Below are 26,020 nucleotides of genomic sequence, written 5' to 3' on the forward strand. Positions count from 1 at the left end.
TGGGGGGGTAATGGGGTGTTTGTGTGCGTCTGCTTGCCTGCATGTGTGTGTGTGTTTTATGTGTCTGTGCGTTTGTGTTCGCTTGTGAGTGGGTGTGTGTGTGTGTGTTTGTGTTTTTATGTGTGTGTGCGTGGCGTGTGTGTGCTTATGTGCGGGCCTGTGTGTATGTGTGCGTGTGAGTCTGTGCGTGCGTGTCTGTGCATGTGAGTGCACGTGTACGTATGCCTGCATGTCTATTGTGTGTATGTGTGTACGTGTGTCTTTATGTGTGTGTGTGTTTATGCGTGTGACACGTGTGTGTGTTTATGTGTGTATGTGCATGCGTGCGTGTGAGTGTGTGCATACCTCTGTGTGTGTGTGTGTGCTTGTGTGTGCGTGTGTCTTTATGTGTGTGTGTGTCTTTATGTGTGTGTGTTTATGTGTGTGTGTGTTTATGTGTGAATGTGCATGCATGCGTGTGTGAGTGTGTGCATACCTCTGTGTATGTGTGCTTGTGTGTGTGTCTGTGCTTGTGTGTGTGCATTTATGTGTGTGTGTGTGTGTGTGTGTCTGCATGTGTGTGCATGTATCTTTATGTGTGTGTTTTAGGGCTGTAACAATATGTGATTCGAAACCAAAAACACTCATATCCACAAACCCTTTCTAGTATTTCATTAGACTCATTCATGTAGGTTTGGACCTTTGCCTTATAGCCTAATGAGATTTTGTATTTGTATTTTGATTTTATTATGCTGGTGGCTAATCACACAATTTTAGTTTCAAAGGGACACGATTCAGGAATAGGCTACTAAGACAGGCCCCTCTTCTGTCTGACTCACCTCATGTTACCCCATGCATTATACAGGTAGGCTGGTTTCTGACAGAAATTATGCTCTGTGCCAACATGTAGAAACACTACTACAGCCTTTATTTGGTGAATGGAGGTGCAAATTCCTTTCTTTGGTTATTGTCCGTGATTCACATTAACTGTAGGCTATTACGACTAGTGCATTGTAAATGTTTTTTTCCCCCAAGTTCTGTGTTGTCGCCACATTTGAGTCCTAAGTTTTGCCTGCATGGATGCGCAATTGAGTATGTGTCTAAATGTAACATGCAAGATGCAACAACCATTTCTAAGAGGCTTATAAACAGGTTGATTTCTGACATTACTACTAACATATGAATGCATTATTTATGTTGTAAGACACATGAAAGAAAGGAGACACAGGCACGCACAAATTCATCATTTAAACTAAAAGGGCACTAAAGTTTCACTTTCTCTATCAATGCGAGAAAATAGGCTACAATATGGAAAATGCTTCAAAGTTCCCTTTGAGTCTGATCGGCTCCAAAAATTAATGCCGTTTCCTTAGCCTGTGCTACACCTTTCCAACAAGTTTTGTGAGAATTGTACCGGTACTTTTACGACATTGTTGACAGACCTACAGCACCGTAGTAGCCTATGGTGTAGTAAATTGATAGCCTGGCTTTCACTAGACCAAGCTCAATCTTTTAAGATTGAACATTGGTTTGGGGAGTCTATGTGTATTTTCTACTGCAAAAGAGGCGTGATCAACGGGCATAGTTCAAATGAGTCTGTACGCAATTGGATAGTCATTCCCCAATCTGACCAACGAACCAGGTGATGTTTGCAGAGCGACGCGAAAACTCCAGGCAGGAAACTTGCTGGAAACCTGTCAACAAACGTATCGTAAAAGCACCAATTTCCGGCCCTTTTGTTAAATTTTTAATACTTCAAAATAACATTTGATAAACGAACCTTAAATTTTTCAGTAGCCATGGGTGTGTAAATTTGATCAAAATCTGGTTTGGTTCTTAACGGGGAGTATTACTGCCTTAAAAACCTGATTTTGTTTACCGTGCTCGAGTTTGGTGCTGGGCTAGTGGATGCCTTATTTCCGCCTAAAAAAGACATTGAGCAACGTCGAGAGGTTAGGATTTGGGAAGGGATTCAAGGGAATTGGATTGACAGTCATGAGAGAGACTTTGCTGTCGCACCGCTATCGTCATCATTTTAAACCTGCCAATAGCGCGCCTGGTAGATAAGCCAGCTTGTGATTGGTCTCGGCAAAATTGTAACGGAAGCAGCAGAAAAAGATGCACAGGCTTCCAGCCTGAGCTGCAGGGCGAAAAAGAAATCGCCGACAGATCAGGTTCACCCAGCCTAGTAAATTGAAGCTTCTGATATCGCACACTACTAACGAAAAACCCAGGACAAACCACTCAGGGGTGTAGCCTACTCTCCCTGAAACCATCACCACGTTACTAAATTGTGCATTATTTAAGTTTGATTACATTTCAGATGGTGGTGCTTGTTGGTTTTATTTTTTATTTATTTATTTATTTTTCTGTGTCTGTATATTGGGGAGGGGGACATTTTGGTCATATCTGAATATTGGGGGGGGGGGGGGGGGGGGGGGACACATCCCAGCAAAAATATCTGCAGACCTGGTTCAACCTCCTTTCCTCTGGTAGGCGATACCAAACCTCCCTCACACAGAACAAAGTCAATCAACACTGTTCTACTCATCTACCTCATGTATACTTCAATCTTACAATTACAATATTGTTATTAATATATTACCATTGCACTGAACTGCCTTGCACTATATTTAAATCCTAAATCTTAGATTTTACTGATATTGCACTATTCCTTCCCTCTCTTAAAATGTTATTATACATTTCTTTTGTATATTGTACTTTGCCTGTGCCTGTCCACGACCATGGCAACCTTGACAGGGACAACAAGGGGCATATATCTCCAATCCCCCCTCCTCCCCATCCCCTGCACAATTGCACTACACTATCCCACCCATAGAGTTCTATTTATTTATGTACATACTGTAATTATACTTATACATAGCCATACTCTACTGCTCTTCATACTATTCATCCTGCACATACACTTATTCTTACTACTCTTATAATGTTACTGTTTTTTATATTTCTTTGAGAGCAAAGATTAACCAGAGTCAAATTCCTTGTTTGTTTACGCAAATTTGGCCAATAAAGTGATTCTAATTCTGATTCTGATTAGCCATTAAGTCTTAAATATTTCCATGGCAACAGTGATCTCTACCAATCGAAGGCTCTGCTTTTAGACTTTAGGAGTTTGGGTAGTGTAATCTGAATAAAATTGTGTAAACCTCCATGTTGTGGGAAAGTCTGTACAAGTCAATTATCCAATGCAATGCAAAAGGAAGGAGTCCATTGAAGCTTAGTTCCAGAAATGCACGTATACTTTGCTGTTTGTGGCAGTTTGGTCAAATTTCAGTTAATGCCCAGTTGGTGCTCTGAAGAAGGCCAAGATGGCCGCAACGCACAGGTCCATCTGTTTTTAAAACAGTTTTTGCTTTATTAAAGGCTTTTTTGATATTTTTCCAAAACAGATTGCCTTTGTTTTTCGTTTTTGACTGGATTTACACCCGCAACAAAAGAGCACCTGTTGATTGGTTTGAAGTCTCCTGGAAGCGTTCTGAACCCCCTTTGTGTCTTAGTTTATCAATTAATAATAGTTTGTAAAAGCTTTGGAATAGTTTCAGTAAATTCACAAACTTTCCTCCTTGAGTTGAACTTTGGTGCATTCTGAAATTGACTTGGACAGACTTTCCCCACAACTGACAGTAAGGTACAGACTTGTAAAACAGAATTTTAAATAAACTCCTGGTACACCTACTAAGTTCTTGATGCTTTGTTTGATGCATTAGTGGTTAAAAAATGGCGGTTTGAATATGTTTAGTGATTGGCCCTTGCACCAGAGACGTTCTAATGAGGAGACACAGCACTCAAAGAATCTCCAATAGAAATGTATAGGGGTTAGTTTGAAACGCAAACATGGCAGTCGTCTACAACCCCAAATCAGAAAAAGATAAACAGAATGTAAAAAACAGAAATAAAAACAGAATGTGATAATCTGCAAATCTCAGAAACTTTTATTTAGTTGCAAAAAGGACGCAGGCAATGTTTTTTTCCAGGGAAGACCTTGAATATTTCAGGAAAACAATGCCAAAGTGAATTTTCTTCATATTTAAAGGAACCGTATGTAAGATTGTGGCCAAAACTGGTACTGCAATCACTTTCAAATTACTGTAGAGAGGTGTATCCATAGACATAATATACTATAGACGCTGCATCGACCGCTACTCCCTACTAGCGCTGACGAGACGTGGAGCCGCCATCTTGGACCGGTCATCCACTCCACTCAGTGTAATCTGTTTGGCCGGTGCAATGAGCTGTCAGCGCACTTAATTAATCATATCTCACTGAATACCGAACAGATTTTCACGCGTTTTTTTTGGCTGCAAAGGTCATACATGTAGCTATGATACAGGCCACATTGTTCGAAAATACAAAATACAACCAATAGTACGGTAATGTTAAATCTTACTTGTGAAAAGTAAATCCCCCGAGTATGGTCCACCGATTTGAGCAGGAACATGCTGCACAGTGCTGTCATCTTGTGTTTTCTGCTGCAACGCAACAAGGAGTATGACAGGTCCAAGATGGCGGCCGCATTTCTTGTTTCCAGCAGCCAAAGCGGCGTCTATGTATATTATGTCTATGGGTGTATCCCCTCCCCCTCCCCCCTGACTCGAGGTTGCCAACCCGGATGCCGAAACACTACTGACTTTGTGATTAGTAGATAGGTGGAGGGTGGCGCATCAGGCCAAAACACAACATGACATGACAAAACACAACATCAACATCAGTTGAGGGCTGCAACTTCACTTTTTAAATGACAATACAGTGTTTCCCACAGAATTGGATTCAATTTGTGGCGGTAGCTGACTTTGACAAGGGGGGGGGGGGGGTGGTATTAAGATCGTCTTGGTAGTGTATAGGTCTAATTGCAAGGGACGTTTGAGGGAACCCTTGCAATTGTAACACAGTTGAAAGGCTGCTGATGTGTGGATGCAATTAATAACGTTTTCTACATAGTTAAAATAAAGGTTCGTACTTCTCCTTGGGACAAGCACTTTTGAATTTTGGAAAACACTTTTCCATTAACATCGGGATTTTGCAAACATTCAGTGTCAGAGTCAATAAAATGAGCCCTTCAACGAAATTGACAAGCAGCTGTAAGTAGGCTAAACATTCTAAATTCGACATCCAAACAGTATTCTAACGTTAGCTTTGAGATACTGCTTGATTTCATAACTTAACTTAGTTTAGCCTCTTCAATGTAGCCTACTATGTTGTGATAAGAGCAGAGTGCACTTCAATGCAGCAGTTTTGAACAAATTTGCGCAGCATGGTCACGATGCTAAGCGGATTTAATAGCAATTTAGCCAGACGTCTTCTATGCAATGCTTCTATGTGGCAACAACAATCCTTCAACAATCGTGAATATTTTGTTAAATGCACATGCAGAGGAGTGGCAGCGGGCTACGAGAGAGAGCGGGGCGGGGCAAGGAAAGGCTGCGTGCGTAAAAAGCGCAGCTCAATGGCAATGCAAGGATTTGACCTTAAAATTAAATTAAATTAAATTAAACATAGAATATTCATCTGTGGCGGCCGATTTTTATTTCATGGCGCCCCGCCACAGATTAGTCAATGTATGGGAAACACTGCAATATCCTGGCCGGACTACTGTTGTCAGTGATATAAGTATTTGAAATGAACAGGATTTCTTAATGTCTAGTGACATATCAGGGCCATTTTATGATTAATTGAAATACATTTCTTACATACGGTTCCTTTAAACAGTATTTTTCCAGAGAGGAAGAGTCCAGGTGCTAAAATGGTCTGTCTACAGTCCAGACCTGTCAAATTAGGTGCATGCATCATGGAATGAAAAACAGGATTTTCATACTGTTGAATAAATATATTTAAATAGATATAAATTCTATATCGGGCATCCTACATAACATTTCAGTTCTGTCCGAAACAGATGCCCGATAAGTGCCCAAAAAGCGTTACAATATTGTCGCAGAGTGGAGGGACTTGCCTAAAAGGACTTTGCTTGTACTGTTAGCCATTTGGGCTGTAAACGCTAAAGTCGGTCAAACTCAGTACTCCTTCGATCAACATAATCTAGCTCTCGAGGGGGTGTTCAGACTCGTTGTCATGGTGAAAAAGACCCTGGGTTCAAATTACTCTGGAATTACACTTTAAGATGTATGCCACTGATTGCTAGGTAAACAACCTCAATTCACTATAAAAATATCGCTAGCAACAGCTAAACCTACCATACACCATGACATCAGGCGCGCGGGAACCAGGGGTGCTGAATAACAAAATAATGGATGTCCGACAAATTCTCAGTTGCCTGAGTAATTATCGATCACTCATTCTTGCAAAACCATAAATAAACCAAAACACAATTTGCAGATCTCATCTTTTTGCAAAACTTAAAAAAAAAAAAAACATTCTCATGCAATAAATCACATTTTGCATTTTGATGCACTTGGGATGCATAATGGTAACCGCAAGTGGCATAAAGTAAACACAAAGAAAACACAGCTGTCATAAGTTAAACACAGCAACTCAGAATTGATCACTGTTTCATAGTGAGCCCAAATAGGTTGCTGAACAGCAGTGTTGGGAGTAATGCGTTACAAAGTAACGCGTTACTGTAATTCCACTACTTTTAGTGGTAACGAGCATGTAACGAAGTATTTTTGTAAATCCAGTAACGCAATTACAATTACTGAAATTTCAAAGAGTTCGTTACTTGCGTTACTCTGTTGATCTTGAATGAACGACTGCAGACAAGATGCATATTTGCTGCTTGTCTCCCGACCTTAGCTGTGTTTCCAGCGATTGTGTTTCATGTTTAGATTGCAGATGCAATCTTTACAGTTAATAGCCTCCTCACATTCCTCCTTATTTCGGATTTATGCTAAAACACACAAGAGTGCATTAGGCTACAATTTAAATGGGCATCTTAAAAGCCTTTTCCCTTTCGTTTCCATCTGGTAAGCTCCACTGCAATAAAAGCGCATTTGTTGTTTATCTCCGCTCTTTTCTGCCTATTGCGCAAAAGCCTCTTTATATCAATTTCTCATTCTTACAACATAGCCACGCCACAACACCAATAGGCTACAGTAGCCTATATATAGCCTTGACACAAGCAAGCACACGTTTAACTCGAGAGGAAAATGCAGATTTCACGATAAAGAAACCTCCAAATAGCCTACCGTACGTACTAAGCGACTTGAGTTATTTGCACAGTAGGCCTATGTTTACATCGGAATTGACGTCCATGGTGTTATGGATTCATTTGTCTGCGACGGAACATGCAACTTCTCTCTGGAACACCTTATCAGCTGAAGAGTAGGCTAACCTTCTGCATAGTCAGAGCCGGACAGTAACGGAGTACATTTACTTGAGTACAGTACTTAAGTACAATTTTTAGGGATCTGTACTTTACTCGAGTATCATTTTTGGTGAGTACTCATGCCTTTACTCAAGTACATTTGAGAGGCAAATATTGTACTCTTTACTCTACTACATTTCTATCCCTCAATTTGTTGTTTCCCTCTCAAACGTGATTGGATTGTGCAGGCGCCACTGATTGGGACAGCCTATCAGCAATCACCTTCAACTTTCCTTAAGAGACGAAACCATGGACGAAACAATGGATGAAGACGCAGCAGGTCCATCCCGGGAATGTGCCAACCTGTGACTCCACCTCGCCAGACTATTTCAATTTTCAAGTTAATGATAGTTTTCGCTTCAAGTGTTTCAATTACAAAATAGTATTTTGTATTTGAAATACGTATTTTAAATACATGTATTAGAAATACTGCCCATCCCTGGCAACATTGTAAAAAGATGAAAATGACTTGATTTTACTTCCAATTCATTTTACATTCTCCAAGGTATTAACATTTTTCATAACTTCATGTAGGACGTTTCTGTACATAAATGTAAGCACTGTGGCAGTGATGCAATATTTAGAAAATGTAGGCTACTCTTGTACTCTTGATACTCAAGTACTTTTAAAAACAAGTACTTCAGTACTTTTACTTAAGTAGACATCTGACTGTTGTACTTTTACTTGTACTTGAGTAAAATTTAGCAAAGGGTATCTGTACTTTTACTCAAGTAATGAAGCTGTGTACTCTGTCCGCCTCTGTGCATATGTAACAGTGGTCAAGCATCAGGGGGGGACAGAGGCGAAATGTTGAATTTTTCTTCCTTTTATTTTCCTTTAAGAAAATAAATCAAAACATTGCCTTCAGGCTTTGGTGTACCACGTACAGCATCAGATCAAAAGCATAGGGCTACTCTGCTTACTCTCTCAGTAATAGAAAATGCATAATTTTATCTGAATCATGACCTTTAACTTCCCATATAGAATGGGCATAACTAAACTGCATAAAGTTACAGCACTTCACTAGAACCTATTTACATTACAGAGCCACATACCTTTAAGAAAATAAATCAAAACATTGCCTTCAGGCTTCGGTGTACCACGTACAGCATCTGCACAAGCAACATATACATCATGTATTGCGTTACTACTATGTAAACATTCCATTGTACACTTTCGCTTGCTAGCAAGCAAGGCACGCTAATTACGTTCGGGATAACTCGCTTAACATTCACTGTTGTCTTATACATATATTGAAGCTATACTACACACATGAGAGACGCAGAGTAATATTATTTCCAATACATGTTTAACTACGCAGTTCAACCCATGCATGCTAGATAAGACATTAAAAGCATGGACATGGCTAGCGGAGTTTATGGCTAGTTACCAGTATGGAGAAACTTATAGTCAAAAGGAAAACATTAACAAACTTTTAGTCAAAACGTGCTAAATGCAGTACAATCCTTACAGTGCATGTAAATTAGTATAACACCTGGGAAACATCGAAGTTATCAAAAACATCAATAGAAAACTGATATACTGGGTGGAGTGCTTTGTACAGTGAACCTACCAGATCAAAAGCATACGGCTACTCTGATCGGGTAGGGAAGCAACACAAGACTACACGCAGCAGATCTGCAGTACACCATATGGCCAAGGGTGGCTCCCATTCACAACTATTAAACAAGGCTGTTTTACTTTGCCGAAAATCATATATAACAATACACTACATTTTTAACTCTGTTACACATAGTGCACGACAATCCCAAACTCTCAGATGCATTAGAACTTATTTCGGTAGGTCAGCACTTGTGCACCGCAGGCTTTTCCCAAACTGCTGGTGCTTAAAATGCTATATAATACAACTGTGTTCAAAGCAGGATGAGGATAACCTAAGGTTGTATGTGTGTGTGAGCAGACAATAACTGCTTTGAAAATAGGCCATTTAACATTGTTTCACATTACATCCTATTGAACTCATTCCATGCAGCCTACAGAAGGATTGCAATAATAATGATTAAAATAACTTATTACTATATTGCAGAATTCAGTGTCAGTGCACCACCATGCATACTACTACTACTACTGTAGTAGTAGTAGTAGAAGGCAAGCAGTAGGCAGTGTACTGTACATATCTATCAAACCACCTAGATGGTGAGGTGGGTGGCGCAAAACAAGGTCAGGGAGGCCTTCATGCATTGTAGAATGTTTTGGGGTCGGAAAAAGTTTGAGAACTCATGCACAAGGCTATTGATTTGAAGGCCCGTTGAAACTACAATAAATAGGTCCAAAAATTAGGTTTATTGTGTGTGTGACTGTTCAGTACTGTTCATATTGACATTTTAAAAGCAGACTTAAAAGTAACTCAAAAGTTACTTTCTCTAGTAACTAATTACTTTTGATATACAGTAATTGGTAACGTAATTGAATTACCTTTGAAAGAAGTAACTAGTAACTGTAACTAATTACTAATTTTCAGTAACTTGCCCAACACTGCTGAACAGGTAAAAGACAGTTTGATAATGGGGGTTTGTTTGCAGTTTTGAGAAAAGGGTGGAAGGTTTCAAAGATGTGTTGTAGCAATTGTTAAAAACTGTAACACAAGCAACTGTCAAAGAGGAGGCTCTGCTAGAAGAATTCAAAGTACTACCTACATTGTAGGCAGTGTTGGGCAAGTTACTTCAAAATCGTAATGTACTATGCATTACTTATTACTGTCATTTCAAAGTAATTTGTTACATTATAATATTACTGTCTCTGAATTGTAAGGCATTACACTACTATTGCATTACTTTTAAGTTACTTTCACCAAAATATCTAGAAATATGGATTTGCCATTCTAAATGCAGTTTATTACGCTCAATGCAGCTTGCTCTTCCAATGGAGGGAGATGTGGTATAGCATAATGACTGAGCTAGGCTTAAGGCAACAGTAGAATGCAATAGGCGCAGTGCTCATAATGCAATACAAAGAACAATCATAGTCAGAATTTTGTTAAAAACCGACAAAAGGTCAAAGTCTGGTAAATTGTGATAGAAATACTGTAACTTTAAGGCCTAGGCCTACTCATTAAAATCAATAGAGAGCCTACTATATTGTAAATCAAAGCTTAAAGGAACCGTATGTAAGATTGTGGCCAAAACGGGTACTACAATCACTTTCAAATTACTGTAGAGCGGTGTATCCCCTTCCCCTCCCCTTGGCAACCGGATGACGAAACACTACTGACTTTGTGATTAGTAGATAGGTGGAGGGTGGCGCATTAGGCCAAAACACAACATGACAACATCAACATCAATTGAGGGCTGCAACTTCACTTTTTAAATGACAATATCCTGGCCAGACTACTGTTGTCAGTGATATGAGTATTTGAAATGAACATGATTTCTTAATGTCTAGTGATATATCAGGGCAATTTTATGATTAATTGAAATCAGATAGCTTGTCTCTGACAAGCTGAAAATAATGAGCGTAGGCTTCGGTGTATTCCCGCAAATAGAGTCCGCCTGCGAGTCTGCTGCAGCCACAGTCATATTCAACCAGTATCAGGAGATAACGTTCTACTATTTTGCGCAGATTTTTTCTCTCGCTGTTGTTCTCGCATGGTGTTTGCGAATATGTATCAAAACAAAACAAGCGCTTAATTTTGGGTTAAAGTCAAGGCAAGTCAAGTGCTTTTATTTGTCACATACATTTTACATGTAGTGAAATGTAAAAGGGTCCTTTGCTCTGCATTTAAATAAAAGAACATAACGCAAAAATATACACAGTAAATAAAAGCAATATATAGATAAATAAATAAATGCAAGTTAAAAACATATCGTCTTTGGGAGAAGAAAAACTTATTTAAAATGCGCTGAGTTGAGTAGTCTCACTGCCTGTGGATAAAAACTCAATCTCAGTCTCTCAGTCCATGTTTTGAGACAACGCAGCCGCCTGCCCGATTTAAGCAGGGAAAAGAGACTGGAGTTGGGGTGAGAGGAGTCTTGCATGATCTTCTTCGCCCTTGCCCCCACCCTCATGGTATATATGTCACTCAGGCTTGTGAGGGGGGCTTTTATGGTCCGCTCCGCAGAGCGCACCACTTTCTGCAGGACCTCCCCCTCCCGTGCTGTGCAGTTACCGTACCAGGCAGTGATGCAGCCTGTGAGAATGCTCTCCACCGCTGAGGAGTAGAAGGTCTTCAAGATGGAGGGAGAGACCTTGAACTTCCTCAGTCGGCGGAGAAAGTACAACCGCTGCCTGGACTTCCCTGTCAGGTGTTGAGTGTGCAGTGACCAGGAGAGGTCCTCAGTAAGATGTACCCCCAGGTACTTAAAACTAGAAACCCTCTCCACAGGCTCCCCACTGATGCTAACTGGGATGTATTTGTTGCTGGACACCTTCCTGAAGTCCACCACCATTTCCTTAGTATTCCTGACGTTCAGGGCCAGGTTATTGGACTGGCACCATAGTGCTAGGTCATCCACCTCCTTCAGGTAGGCCTGTTCGTTGTTATTTGAAATGAGACCCAGCACCACGGTGTCATCTGCAAACTTGATGATGGTGTTTGAACTGTTGGTGGCTGTGCAGTCATGTGTATAGATGTTATACAGCAGCGGGCTTAAGACACACCCCTGGGGAGAGCCTATATTGACGGTCAGCTTCCCTGAAGTAGTTCCTCCCCCCACTCTGACCACTTGGGGGCGATCAGTGAGGAAACTGAGCACCCAGTTGCACAACTGGGTATTGTACCCTAGTGCCCTCATCTTGTCAATCAGGCGGAAGGGTACTATGGTATTGAATGCTGAGCTGTAATCTATAAACAGCATCCTCACATAGTTTCCCCTCCCCTTGTCCAGGTGAGCCAGTGTGGTGTGCAGAAGACTTGTAATAGCATCGTCCCTGCTTCTGTTAGCTCTATAGGCAAACTGGAAGGGGTCAAAAGAAATGGGCAGGGTTTGGCAGATATACTTTTTCACTAGTCTCTCAAAACACTTCATCACTGCTGATGTGAGGGCGGTAGTCATTCAGGTCTATAGGATTGCTATTTTTGGGCACGGGGACTATAATAGACTGTTTAAAGCAAGATGGAACAATAGCATGGGCCAGAGACATGTTAAAGATTACTGTATAAACAGGGGCTAACTGGTTGGCACAGGATTTTAGGACCCTACTGGGAATCTGATCGGGCCCTGCTGCCTTTTTCCCATTTACCCCCCTGAACACTCCCCTCACGTCACTCTCACTGATAGTGAAAGGGGGTGCCCCAGTTACACTAGTCCTTACAGTTCCGGCTGCTATTTGATTGGCAAGGTCAAAGCGTGCATAGAAAGTGTTTAACTCATCAGCTAGTAAGGGATCAGAGCTAATGGGGCTAGACTTGGTTTTATAGTCAGTCATGACCCGAAGGCCTTTCCACACACTGGCCGGATCACCAGCATGAAAGTCAGCTTCCACTCTGTCCCTATAGCAGTTCTTTGCAGCTTTCACAGTCTTCCTTAGGCCATAAACTGCTTCTTTATAGCCCGTCATGTCACCTGATATGATTCCAGCATTGTATGAGGCAGTGCGTGCTGCAAGTGCTGCCCTCACAGTTTTATCCACCCATGGTTTCTGGTTTGGGTAAACTCTAATTTTGACATGTTGTATGATGTCATTAATCAGGAAATGAATGTAGCTCCCCACCACTTCCGCAAATTCACTGATGTCATCTGAGGACACTCGAAACATCTCCCAATCCGCTTTCTCTAGCGCATCTTGGAGCAACGTTTCCGAATGGTTAGACCAACGTTGGACGTCTTTCGTCACCGGCGCTTTCTGCAAGATCTTCTGTTTGTATTTTGGTACAAGAAAAACCGCAACGTGGTCCGACTTGTCAAAAGCGGGCATGGGAATAGCTTTATAGCAGTCTCTAAACGGAGTGTAGCAGTGATCTAAAATGTTTTCGCCCCTCGTCGGGAAGTGAATGTGCTGTTTGAATTCTGGCAGTCCGCGACAAAGTTTGGCCCTATTGAAGTCACCAAGAACGATAAGAGCAGCCCCTGGGTGACGCTGCTGTTGTTTATTTATCACCACCTGTAGCTCAGATATGGCTATATCAGTGCTGACATTTGGGGGAATATATACCGCTGTCATAATAACTGCGGTGAAATCACGGGGCAAGAAATGTGGGCGGCATAAGATGGACAAGTGTTCCTGGTGAGGAGTACAGGCCCTGGAGAGGACAGTGATGTTCCTCGGCTCGCACCACCTGTTATTGGTCATGAAGCAAACTCCCCCGCCCTTGGATTTCCCGGACTCCTCCGTTCTGTCCATGCGGACAATAGAGAAGTGTTCGGCAGGCGTGATTGAGTGGTCCGGTATGGAGGGTGACAGCCAGGTTTCAGTGAAGCACAATACATTACAATCCCTGATGTCCCGTTGGAAGGCGATCCTAGCTCTCAAGTCATCCAGTTTGTTCACTAGCGACTGGACATTAGCGAGCAGGATAATGGGCAAAGGTGGTCGGTTTGCCTTGCTTCTCAATCTGTTTCGGATACCTGCCCGTCTACCCCGATGTTTTCCTGGCCCGACTCTTCGGTTTGTTTGCCTCGTGCATCCCATCAGTAGGCTGTAGAATCTCCGCTGGGAACGCCGGCTTGTTCTCAGAAGACGTGTCGACATAAGGTAGGCTAAACTGATTTCTAATCCCTAAGAGCGTCTGGCGATCATATATGATCAGACTAAAAGATTGATCCGTAAAACTTATCAGGAAAGTAAGAAGAGTAGGTATAAGACAGAATCTAAGCAGAGCGACCCTGACGGCGTCTGGACACAGCCGCGCCATCTTGAGATTAAACTGCATTGTAACGCGCGTTACTGAAGTTTGTACCGAGTAAATATTACCCAATTTTGTTTTTGTAATGCCTTACATTACCGCGTTACCGCAAACAGCAATATATTACAGTAATTACATTACTTTTGTAACGCATTACTCCTAACACTGATTGTAGGTAGCCTACATTTAGTACCCTACCACTGTAGAGCCACATGATCTCATTTCACATTGATGTCTTTCAATGTTGTTACTCTTTCAGATGCTATGCATGAAGATGGCTTTACATACAGTCTACATTAGTGGCTTATGTTCACCCATCTCTAGCAAGGGAACACTAAGCCAAATAATTGATATCAATGTGGTGGGCCTAGCCAAGGCTGACAAAAAAACGTCACGTGTAAGGGGTTCAGTTAGAATTGTGACCATGTTAAGGAGCAATGCAAACAAAAAATAAATAAACAATGTCTATTTAGTATAGTGAGTGATCGACTCACCACAACAGTAGATGAGTCTCACTTTATGTTATCATTATCATTATGTTATCTTATCGAAATTAGTTAATTGATCATAATCAAGCAGCAGCAGCATAACATGTCAACCAGCCAGTCCCATAATTTGCACCCCTCCCTGTGAGTTCCTGCTAATTATCATGAGACTACTTCTACACTCTCCTCCAGCTGACCGGCTGCCTTGTAATACGCTTGCTTACCTCTTCTCAACCTGTTGCTGACATACTTGCAATTCAGTTAGCCTATTGTTGAAGCTGTGCGTTATGTTTGCACCACCCGCCGCAACTTGTCTACATGCCCTTCGTAACATTGTGTCCAGTTTTTTTGACGCGCTCTCAGAATGTTGCCTATAAGCCAATATGAAAAGGTCTACCCCCTACTGCCAACCCCTAAGAGTTGTTATTGGGCTAGCCTAGTGTCAGTATAGAAAATTAACCAATGGACCGATGACTTCCCTTGCTTTGGGCAGATTTTTTAAACGGTAATTAATCTAATTTATGAATAAATGGCAATGTAAACAAATCTAATACTGTGCACGAAAGTGGCCTATCCTACGCCGGACCACCTGGAGAATGCCTGTAAGCTATGCCAGATGGTCAGTTCGCCCCTAATAGCGGATAAAAAACACAAATTAACAATAGAATGAAAGCAAAAAGGGTCAAAATAGTCACGAACGATCAACCAACCCAAACGAAAAGTTAAACAAATTTCATTCTGGAAGGTAGGCCTAGGCTAAGCAATCTTTTATTGCTATTTTCTAAAAGGTGGATGACAAAAAAATGTTAAACGCACAGGAAAGCAAAAATAAAAGTAGCCTACAGTACCTTCGGTCTTCAAACAGCAACAAACTTTAACAACTTTTCCACTGTAGGTTATAGCCTATTCTGATAACCAACGTTTAACCATGTTTAATTTTGTGGAGTATCGCAGTAGGATATAGTAATTTAGTTAAAATAGATTTTCCGGAAACCTGAAGGACTGCACTCACCTGTCTTGCATGATGTTCCAGGAAGAATATTTTGGAGTGTCAGGGTTGAGGCCAGGGCGTGGCTTTCATTTCAATTCAATGGAGCTTTTTTGGCATTAGGCCCTGTCACTGAGACAGTGTTGCCAAAAACAAAGCAAAGACATTTTAGCACAATAATGCAAACAGTTTAGTCACACTGTTTGAAAAAAAAAGAAATCGTGTAGCCCAATGTATTAAATAACTATATCTGCAGAAAGACATTATGTGCTATCTACATCAATCAATCAATCAATCAATCAATCATTTATTATAAAAACAGTTTCGCAGAGACAAGTATGAAATACACTCCTTTGTACATTGGGGAGAGTTATTAAAAAGTATACAAAAGTACCCCCCCCCCCACCCCCAACACACACACATATTTTTTCTTTCTTCTTTTTGTCTAAAAAGATACGATAAAAGTGACTACATTATATATTCCATATGTCACGCCATGTGGATGATAAAGGTCAGTCTGTAAGAAGGACTGCTGGAGGCGCTTGGTCCTGGCAGGGGGTATGGTGAGAGTAGCACTGTTTCTCAATTGCCTACCAGTGCGGTGTAGTCTGCTTGGAGGAAGAAGGTTGTGTAGTGGTTGTAATGGGTTCATCATCTCTTTAAGCATGAAGGTTGCTGCTTCCTCTCTTCATTCTTTCAGAGATGGGAGGTGGGGCAGTGGCCGAGTGCCCCTTCTAGAGATGTCATGCTAGAAAATAAATTATGCCACAATGTGAAGGGTCATTCACTTCTCCGATTTATGATAACAGGAACACACTACACAGCTAGTTCACAGAACTTCTGTACACTCCCAACAAGTATGGGAGCTTCATTTCTCAGTATTCCAAATTGAGGCATAATTTGGCCAAATTGTTAAAAATGCAAATTTCTAACTCCCAGATCAGCGATTGTTCACTTATTCTGTAACTAATTTTCTTTGTTATATCTTTGTTTCTAAGATATATGGTGTAAATTCATAATTGGTTGATTATTTAAGGAGTTTAATTTGTTTGTTCAGTTTTGTGAGGACAGTATTGATAAGGCTACGCATCTATATCTATGGTCGAGGGCCCCAATAGTAGCCTAGCTCTCATTTTCATTCGCAAATTGGCATTGTAGCTAAACAGATATTACTTACTTTCAATTGTCTGACCTGTTTTGAGGACTAACAGACGCGTAACACATTGGATGGATTATGATGACTTTATCAGCCTCTCCAATTTAAAACCCAGACAAGTGTGCGTAAAGCCTAAGCCCTGTAGCAATAAAAACAGCTTTCTCTGTGATCCACACATCACAAGTGCATAAATAGCACAGGCTTTGCCAAAGGCCTTGGATGTCCTTTGTCAGTTTGTGTCTTAAGAGCCCATACCTAGGATTATGTTGTGCCTTACACATATGAGTTGTAAAATCTCATTCTTATTTTGCTTGATTTGACAAACAGTTATATATAAGTTATATATAAGTATATGTACTCTTTGTTTTAACCCATCTACCATAGACTGTGTGATTGTTCAAATGCTGATAACCAAGTTATTGGTAATCGCCGTATCAACCAGTTTGTTGTTTATTTTACAGAAAAGAGACCACAATACACAGTAAATTATCTGTAATGTTTACTGTTTACTTTTTGTGGTGTTTATGTGCCACCCTTCTCTGGGTCCCTTTCAAGCTGAACAACAATTAGTTTGTGAATGTGTGTGTGTGCGCTTTTGTTAGCATTGTGATTGGAACATATTTTCCTCAGGTGTGGTCTGATCCATCCAGTTTTGAGAGTTTCTAGAGTACAACAGAAATGATGAGCCAGTGACTGACTGGCAAGATAGCTTGTGTCTCTGTGAACCTCACAGACAAAAGGCAGAGGAATGCATTCAGAGCACAGGAGTTTAATTAAATGATCAGACTTACGGAAATGCCAAAGAATTGCCCCCTCATGACAAATAATTGCATCCTATTCAAGCCACAGTCCCTGGAAAGAACAAAACCTTATCCATAGGTTCTTTGGTCAATTGTCTGTTAACCCTGCTAGTGTGACCGGGTCAAACTGTGTCAAGTTAAAACATTTTATAGATACTATATATTTCAAGGAGATACAGACACAAGAAAACCACTTGTTAGTGAGGCCGGCTGTATAACCCTTTCATTTTGGTAGGGAGCTGGACTCTGGAGTGATGGAAGGAGATCATGTGGTCTGTTGACTACAAATTGACCCTATTCCAGAGTGATGGCCATTTTAGCGTAGGAGGGGAAGTGTGTGAAGCATGAAGCGATGCACCCATCATGCTTTGTGCCCACTGTTCAACCTCTGGTGGCAGAGTTGTGATTTGGGGTTGCCACTTCGTGCCCACTGTTCAATCCTCCGGTGGCAGAGTTGTGATCTGGGGTTGCCTCAGTTGGTCAGGTCTAGGATCAGCAACATTCTGTGACTGTTCCCAGGGGGAGTTCTTTGGCCCTGTACAGTACTGCAACAGTACAAACTTCAAAACCAGTCACAGGAAAAATCAAGATTTAAGAGAGAGAATCAAGACAATCTGATGTATTGCTTTTGGAACTATTATTTCTCTACAAAAATGAGGCTTGTAGATTTGTCACAATCTTTCAGTTGTCTAGCGTTGTCTAGTCTAAATAAATAGTGTTGTCTGTCCCCTGGTCTCTGAGGTGCAGGTCCACGTACTGCAGGATGTGGTCGAGCGCTCCGAGCAGCAGCGTGTCTGTGTGTGGGTCCAGCTCCAGCTCCTCAGAGTAGTTCTTCACCGGCACGATGGAGGAGAGGGGCATGCCCAGCAGATCACTGGCCTTCACCATCTACACACACACAGGACCGGACCATCCATAGAGGATGGGAACACACACACCACACCACACACACACACACACACACACACACAGGACCGGACCGTCCATAGAGGATGGGGACACACACACGTACACACACACACAGGACCGTCCATAGAGGATGGGGACACATATGGTTTCAGGACACTATTGTATATATGTACGTGTGTGTGTGTGTGTGTATATATATATATACACACACATCAACATATATATACTATAGCTCTGGAAAAATTTAAGAGACCACTGCAAATTTCGTAATAACGTAAACTCACTCGTAGGATGACATCAGAAAAATGTGCAGTGGTCTCTTAATTTTTTCCAGCTGTACACATCAATTTTGACAATGTACTTATACTAAACTAACATTGTATAATATATTTTAACATTAATTCATATACACAGGCACAGCTCCCCCAGAACTAATGTTTATTCATATGGGAGTCTCACTGGTTAAAACCTTCCTCTAACACACTGTGTCAGGTCTTACCACATCTTTCACCGGTGAACTCTTGTACACCTGGGAGACGTCACTGGCTGTCTTGGGACACACTTTATCCACATGAGTCAACAGCGCCACCTGGTGTATATCTGTAGTAACATTGAGTAAATTTTCAGTCTGGGACTGTTTTCACAATTGCTAAACCCTACACTACACTAACACTAAACCCCATCATCTGAACCAAATGCTCAGTTGCCTGAACACATTTATTGAATCGATCACTCTTTTGGCAAAAACATTAAACAGTTTTCCCCTAGTTAAAAACAATTTGCAGACTCTTTTTGCAAAACACATTCTCATGAAATAAAACACATGTTGCATTGCATAATGGTAATCACAAGTGGCAAAAAGTGAACAGAAATAAAGCACAGATGTCATACATTCAACTGAAATTGATCACACTTGTTTCAAATGACGGGACACAACCATAACCTAGTTCAGAGTGCAAACAGGCTGCTGAACAGTGCAGGTTCACAAAGGACAGAAACTATCAGTGAGGTATGTATTTAGAGCACATTGTAGGTTATATACTGTAATCTTCCTCTCATTTACAGAACTGAAAATCATATTTTCCAGAACCTTTTACAATGCTTTATTTTCAGTGAATGTATAGTAACTGCTGAATCCACTGACTTATATTTTTTTAATTTGGAGATGCAATATGTACTTACTGTGTTGTGAATTTCTCTGGGAGATATATTTCCTGAACACTGTGTTTTCCCTTTTTTGATGTAGTGTGTAGGCCTAATGACTGTTCAGTTGTGTTTTCATTTTGAGTGCTGTGTGAGATGATCTGACCCCACACAAAGACTGACCCCACTTTGACCTTTGCGGGACCTCCCAGATGTGCAGCATGTGAAGTATAACACCTGCCTGTTTCACCTGCACGCCCCCCTCCTGCCTGCTCTGATCACTGATGATGTCCAGGATCACTAGAGGTGCCGTTATTGTCCCTGTAGTGGTCACAGGGCAGGCCAGATGTGATGTCACCACAGCACCATGCCATTATATACTTGCACTTCAGACAAGAGCCACTTGTTGCAATATTCAATATTCTCCAAAATGATAGGTGTCACTGCCAAGTAGACGAGTAGAGCAGCCCTACCATCGGCATCTTGGAAACCACAGAGAAAAAGTAACGCGTTGGGGGTGCGTAGATGGACAGAACAAAGTGAGATACGTGATGCGGTTGAACTGCAGGCTGTCACCAATGGGCATCAGTGGATTACAAATTGGGGAGTACACAGACATCCGCACTCCTGCATAGAGCAGCTCATACCCCCTCTGATGACATATACACCCCTTTGGCCCCAGCAGACTCCTGGGTAACTAAGTTCTTTTGGCCCCAGCAGACTCCTGGGTCACTAAGTTCCTTTGGCCCCAGCAGACTCCTGGGTAACTAAGGTCCTTTGGCCCCAGCAGACTCCTGGGTAACTAAGGTCCTTTGGCCCCAGCAGACTCCTGGGTAACTAAGTTCCTTTGGCCCCAGCAGACTCCTGGGTAACTAAGGTACTTTCTCCTGTACTGCTATTGTAACTCAGAGTTCTCATTACTACTTCCTGTAAACAACACAATAACACATAAACAAACTGCCAAACACACACTCACCCAGGGCGCTGATGAGCTCTCTGAGCTGGTGGAAGGTTGACTTCATGGTGTCCGAGTAGGAGGAAATCTCTGGCGCGCTGACCACAAAGACCACACAGTGGACCTTCTCTGCAAGGGAGGGCTCCTCCACATAGCCTGGAGTGTCCGTCATAACAGGACAGCAGGCATTGAACTAGTTAGAGAGAGAAAAAAAGAGAATGAGAGAGAGAGCGTGTGTGTGTTTGTGTGGAAGTGAGAAGTCAACATAATTCAGGTCATATCATTAAAAGCATCAGTAAAACTGGCAAGTGTCAGAATATCATCTTGTTTCCAAAAGCCAAAAAGACACCTACATAAGGGTTTCATGATCAGATGACAAATGCAGACAGAATATTTCATAATTGTCCACACTGATTGCATTTACCCCACACCTCACCAGATCTCCTCTACACCCCATAATACTCCACCATACACATACACATTTACTCCACACCTCACCAGAACTCCTCACCACCCCATAATACTCCACCATACTACCATACACATTTTCTCCACACCTCACCAGAACTCCTCTACACCCCATAATAACCTGCAGTAATACAGCATCAGATTGTGCTTATGAGTTAATTATTTATCACACTCTACATGTGTAGTGTACATATGAATACCAGTAGCCTAATGCGTCCTACATACTCAACGTTCCCAACCGAGCGTGACAATGTGACGTCAAAAAGACGTAGATCTCTCTGGCGCGCCAGGATTTTGGCCGGGTAGCGTATGGTAGCGCACCACCAGAGCCCATCTACGGAGAGCCTGGCCACTCCGTATTAAGTCCCATTGTACCGAATTTTGCTTGCAGTTCCACCAGAGTTCCACTGGGGGCGATCGCCATGAGTGCAAAATGAATGGAAGTCAATGGAGCTAGACGGCTAAATTTGTCTCTTTCACCTGATTGCCGTTGACAAATCTCAGATTTGCTTGTAGCTTGTATAACTTCAACATGGGTTATAGGTCAAAAGTTGAATGAACGAGTACTTATGTCCTTTTGATTTTTTACAGGTTGGGTCGTTGTTGCCCATAACACACTAGCATTGTGCTAATGAATGACGAATTCAATGGAATACAATATTCAAATTACTTGAAAAAAAATTATATCCCGAGAAAAGTGGATTTTGAGGGGTACAGCTCCATAGACCTCCATTTATTCTGCACTCGTGGACGAGCACCCTCATGTGGAACCACAGGAGGAACTGCAACCAGTTCAGAAATAGGACGTTTTCCGTGAGTGGAAGTTCTCCCCTTATATTTATTATTAGACATTCTCTGGCACCACTCTAGTTTTTTCAGCTGAGCGCGACAAACCGGAAACCGGAAGATTGACTAGTTCGAGGGCAAGCGAGAGTTGCAGTTCGGAGGACCGTTTTGTTACAGTCGTGAATTTTTAATAGTTTGCTGGAAAAGTTAACAAAGTTACCAGCGAGAGTCGCAACACATGAAATTAAGAGGAAAGAATAGAAAAGATTGATTTTCAACCAAAGGATATCTACTAAGACCTGAACAAAATCTCTTTCCACTTTAGGAAATTACACAAACTCAGCCTGCTGCTAGCTAGCCAGCTAATTAAATGTTTAAATTATTAAAATTTCCCTCATGATGACTTAAGTATCTATCTATATATCTATCTATCTATTTATCTATCTTCACCTGGGAAACTAGATGGTAATGAGGATGGTTGTGAATAGCAGCAACCAAAGTTTGAAGTACCATCACAGAGGCTAGCTAGTGTTTTTTACTGCCATTGACGTACTGCATTGACGCCAATGCTTCTGACAGCTTCTTCTACTGTGTATCGTAGGTAGCGATAGCCTTTTCACAACAGCGACACCTCTGTTCAGGAGAATATTGCAACTAGTGTTGTGACCACCACACGTGTGTATAAATGGTTACGGCGCACCCGTGACGTCACATTGTCGCGCTACAGGTCGGGAATGGCGAGTATGTAGAAGCCTTAAGGAAGCATGCAGACCCTGTGCTTTGGAGGACCTATAGAGACTCCATACAGAGTGTGAGCATGACGGTGGAGAAGAGTGTCCGGTACCGTGTGTCCATCTGGAACGTGCCCCTTGATGACGGCCAGTGTGTCGTGAAGCGTGAGTCCGTTGGTCTCCCCGAGTCCCACCATGTCAGACAGGACCAGAGCCATACTCTCATCCACTCTCTCTCTGCTGCTGTACAGCTTATATGACTGCAGCTATGGAGGAGAAACAAGATGCACATGTGTAAGTAGTTAGACTGATGAACCTCACATACTAACTCTCAGCGAATAGTGAACATCACACACACTGTCATTACAGTGCACCATTGAAACACAATGTTATGAGTTAGCAAGCTGACTGTGGCAAGATGGCCACCAGGTGCGGACGTCGACCTCCATTGCCCAGCAGCGCGGACGAGACATCTAGCCATTCTATCTATGGTCTCCTGCATCATGCTAGTGTTTCCTCTACTCTTATGGTCTCCTGCATCATGCTAGTGTTTCCTTCACCTTCTTGGTGAAGCTGGCAGATGAGTTGACAGATGTTCCCACCATGGCCCGGTTCACGACCCGTCCATAGAACACAGACTGGACGGAGCTGATGAAACTGGACTTGCCCGCTCCGACCGGACCAATAAGCAGAACTCTGGCAGCAGGTGCTGCGTCACAGGCCAGCTTATATGAGCGGATGGACTCCATCAGAGCTGCATTGGTCCTGTTGGAGATTTGTACAACATATGCCTCAGAAAAGGGTACTACAAACTCAGAGAACACTATATTAATACAAAACACAATCACTAAGCAGGCCTTAAAATCAGCAGATAATTAATACACTACTGCAATGGACTAATACAACTAGGAGTACACTACCCAATCTTCAGGACATTTACACCAGGAGATGTCAGTCTAGGACCAAGAAAATAATCAGAGAACCCAGTCATCCCAACTATAGCTCTGTGAGACCGTCTGGGAAACGTTGCTAATCTTGTGCCTGAAAATGAGTATTGAGAGCCTGAGGAAAAGCTTCTACTTACAGTCAATCCTCATCTTGAATGAGTACTGTACCACTTGGTAACACTTACAGTATCTTCTATCTGTTTTCCCCTTTGTTTATTTATTTATGTTTACATTGATATTAATATTGCAGTAATTTAAGTCAGAGGACTAAAAAGGCATCAAAAGCTCTACTATAGGCAACCATTAGAACACAACGCAGAAGAGCAGGAAGTTAGACAGAGTTCTATGAAGAGGTAAATTAGAACACAACCCAGAACAACAGTACTATAGGCAACCATTAGAACACAACGCAGAAGAGCAGGAAGTTAGACAGAGTTCTATAAAGAAGTATATTAGAACACAACCCAGAACAACAGTACGTCAGACAGTGCTATGAACGTACTCCTGAGACCAGTCCACCTGCCTCCACGGGGAACCCTGCAGTCCGGGCCAGGCTGTGGGACAGAGGAGGAGGAGGGCATCAGTTTAGTTATGCAGGCTGTGAGACAGAGGAGGAGGGCATCAGTTTAGTTATGCAGGCTGTGAGACAGAGGAGGAGGGCATCAGTTTAGTTATGCAGGCTGTGGGACAGAGGAGGAGGGCATCAGTTTAGTTAAGCAGGTTCACCACTGACTGCTACCTGCTTAACTTGGCTCAACTCTACTGTACTCGGTTTAGGTATCAACTAGGTACCAGTTTGTCGTCATAGAAATCCAAACAAAATGAGTAGAGTCAAGATTAGCTGAGCAGGTACCATTCAGTGGAAAGCCGGCATTAGTCCCTTTACGTCGTTATGTTTTAGTTTGATGATGAAAGAAGAAAAAAGGCAAAAGTTCACAAGATACACATAGACACACAAATATATAGATAAATACGTCAACTGTAACTCTAATGATATTTGGCTTAGTCTCACCATTTAGAGTTGTGAACAGTGGCCCCGCTGCAGCGGTCTCTCCCTTCCCAAACCTGACCGGTTTGACCCGTCTGGACTCGGCCGTTGTGGAGAATGGATTTGGAGTGGCAGTCCCATCAGCACCAGAGGCAGGTGTGTCCAGTGCAGGTAAGGCCGAGAGAAGAGAGGCATTTGAGGTGGCAAAGCTGAACGCAGCTGTCTTTTCCTCTAGCTTCTTCTCCATTGTTTTCAATGTTTTTTTGTTTTGTTCCATTAACAACTTTGGTGAGAGTTAAATAAAAGGTCAATTGAATTAAATTCAAATATAAGGGATTATAAGAAGCAGTATTTTATAACAATTTGATCTCAACAATATTATGTCAACAACATTGGTTTTAGAGTTGAATGAACATTGTTCATTTAGAAAGTCATTTACAGTAGCTTGCAAATGTCTAATGCTATGAAAGAGCGCACAACTCCTTATTGGAATGTGCAAGGCGGAGGTGCGCTTCTGTAAATATTATGCATCCCATAATGCTGAGGGCAAACCTGTTAAAATGGTTGATGTTTATCTCTGAGTTTACTGTATACATTTAGAGTGTTTGTTTTCTTTGTGGTGGTAGTCCTAGCAGTCTAGTATCATTCCGAGTCTGTACATTACGTGACTATGATAAGTGATGACTTTCCTGTACAATTGTGAGTACTTGCGAGAGGAATCATGCTAAAATTGTGATTAACTCGGTGGGCAGAGTTTTAACACAAGACCATTGGTCTTTGGAAAACCCTTATCTCATAAGCGACCTCTGAATGCTTCAGCAATGGACAGCCAAACCTCTGAAAGCATTGGTTGATATACAAAAAGAATGTTATGCTCCATTTATACAAATTATTGCAAATACTGAATTATTTTATTGTTGAGTTAAAAGTGGCAAAGGTACTTTGCAAAGACTTCATGTAACATTCAGGCTAAAGATCATATTAATCTCTTTTTCAAAAGCAAATGAACACACGACTCATGTAATATTGTACTCACCTCACAATATAGGTAGTATGTCTGGGCAATCTGGGGAAACTGGTTTCAACTAGACAACAGAAGAAGTGACACGACCATGAAGAGAAAACGAAACCTAAAAAGTAACTTTATGGTTGGCTATCATATCACCTGCCAGGTAACTTTTAGCCAGGTAACTCTGCTTCCGCCAATAGGCTCTTTAGCTTGCTGGATCTGGGTCAGTTCAAAGTCCTAAGTCCACATTATTCTGTACGCTGCATTGTTGGGTTTTGTGTTGATGTACTGAGGTGTATAAACATAAATATACATAAATACAGATTTCCCCGATTTTCCTCTACAGAATACATATTATCCTGTTCAACTGCTTCCTCTGCCAAAAACTGTTTCAAAATAAGTCCTCACGACAATAATTCACTGTTAAACAATTTAACTAGTGCTGCCACTAACGACTAATTTTCTAACGACTAATCTTTCAACTAATTTTTCGATTAGTCGACTAATCTAAACGACTAATTTTTTTAAAAATCAA

The 26,020-nt window shown here is 41.7% G+C and overlaps 2 protein-coding genes across 3 annotated transcripts in view; both read right to left on the bottom strand.

Annotated features, from left to right (window-relative positions):
• The window catches only part of LOC143117436 (interferon-induced very large GTPase 1-like), a 55,257-nt gene extending 39,555 nt beyond the window's left edge, over nucleotides 1-15,702 (bottom strand). Inside the window, exon 1 of one of the 2 annotated variants that reach the window (XM_076279154.1) lies at nucleotides 15,618-15,702. The gene's annotated coding sequence lies outside the window, so the exon portion shown is untranslated. Of the gene's footprint in view, nucleotides 1-4,387; nucleotides 4,501-15,617 lie in introns of those variants that run through there. The other variant, XM_076279155.1, reaches the window with a different exon arrangement.
• Nucleotides 15,703-17,502: 1,800 nt separating this feature from the next.
• On the bottom strand, nucleotides 17,503-25,712 carry LOC143116533 (interferon-induced protein 44-like). Its single transcript, XM_076277714.1, has 9 exons — nucleotides 25,513-25,712; nucleotides 24,501-24,759; nucleotides 23,991-24,042; nucleotides 23,102-23,306; nucleotides 22,655-22,807; nucleotides 20,578-20,749; nucleotides 18,958-19,058; nucleotides 18,307-18,437; nucleotides 17,503-18,094 (listed from the first exon to the last, which is right to left on the bottom strand). The coding sequence occupies exons 2-9, from the start codon at nucleotides 24,751-24,753 to the stop codon at nucleotides 18,022-18,024; spliced, it is 1,140 nt and encodes a 379-aa protein (XP_076133829.1). The 5' UTR covers nucleotides 24,754-24,759; nucleotides 25,513-25,712; the 3' UTR covers nucleotides 17,503-18,021.
• Between the last annotated feature and the right edge of the window lie 308 nt (nucleotides 25,713-26,020).

Source organism: Alosa pseudoharengus, unplaced genomic scaffold (genome assembly GCF_046254945.1).
Source record: "Alosa pseudoharengus isolate Yale_2024_CS ecotype anadromous, Long Island Sound unplaced genomic scaffold, YU_APseudo_1.1 YU_APseudo_1.1_scf_11, whole genome shotgun sequence".
In the NCBI taxonomy this organism is placed as follows: Eukaryota; Metazoa; Chordata; class Actinopteri; order Clupeiformes; family Clupeidae; genus Alosa; species Alosa pseudoharengus.

Coding starts and splice junctions, on each gene's coding strand:
- LOC143116533 (XM_076277714.1), bottom strand. CDS start 24,753: ATGGAACAAAACAAAAAAACATTGAAAACAATGGAGAAGAAGCTAGAG. Junction 22,808..23,101: donor CTGCCAGCTTCACCAAGAAG/GTGAAGGAAACA, acceptor TCTCCTCCATAG/CTGCAGTCATATAAGCTGTA. Junction 19,059..20,577: donor AGAGCTCATCAGCGCCCTGG/GTGAGTGTGTGT, acceptor ATGTTACTACAG/ATATACACCAGGTGGCGCTG.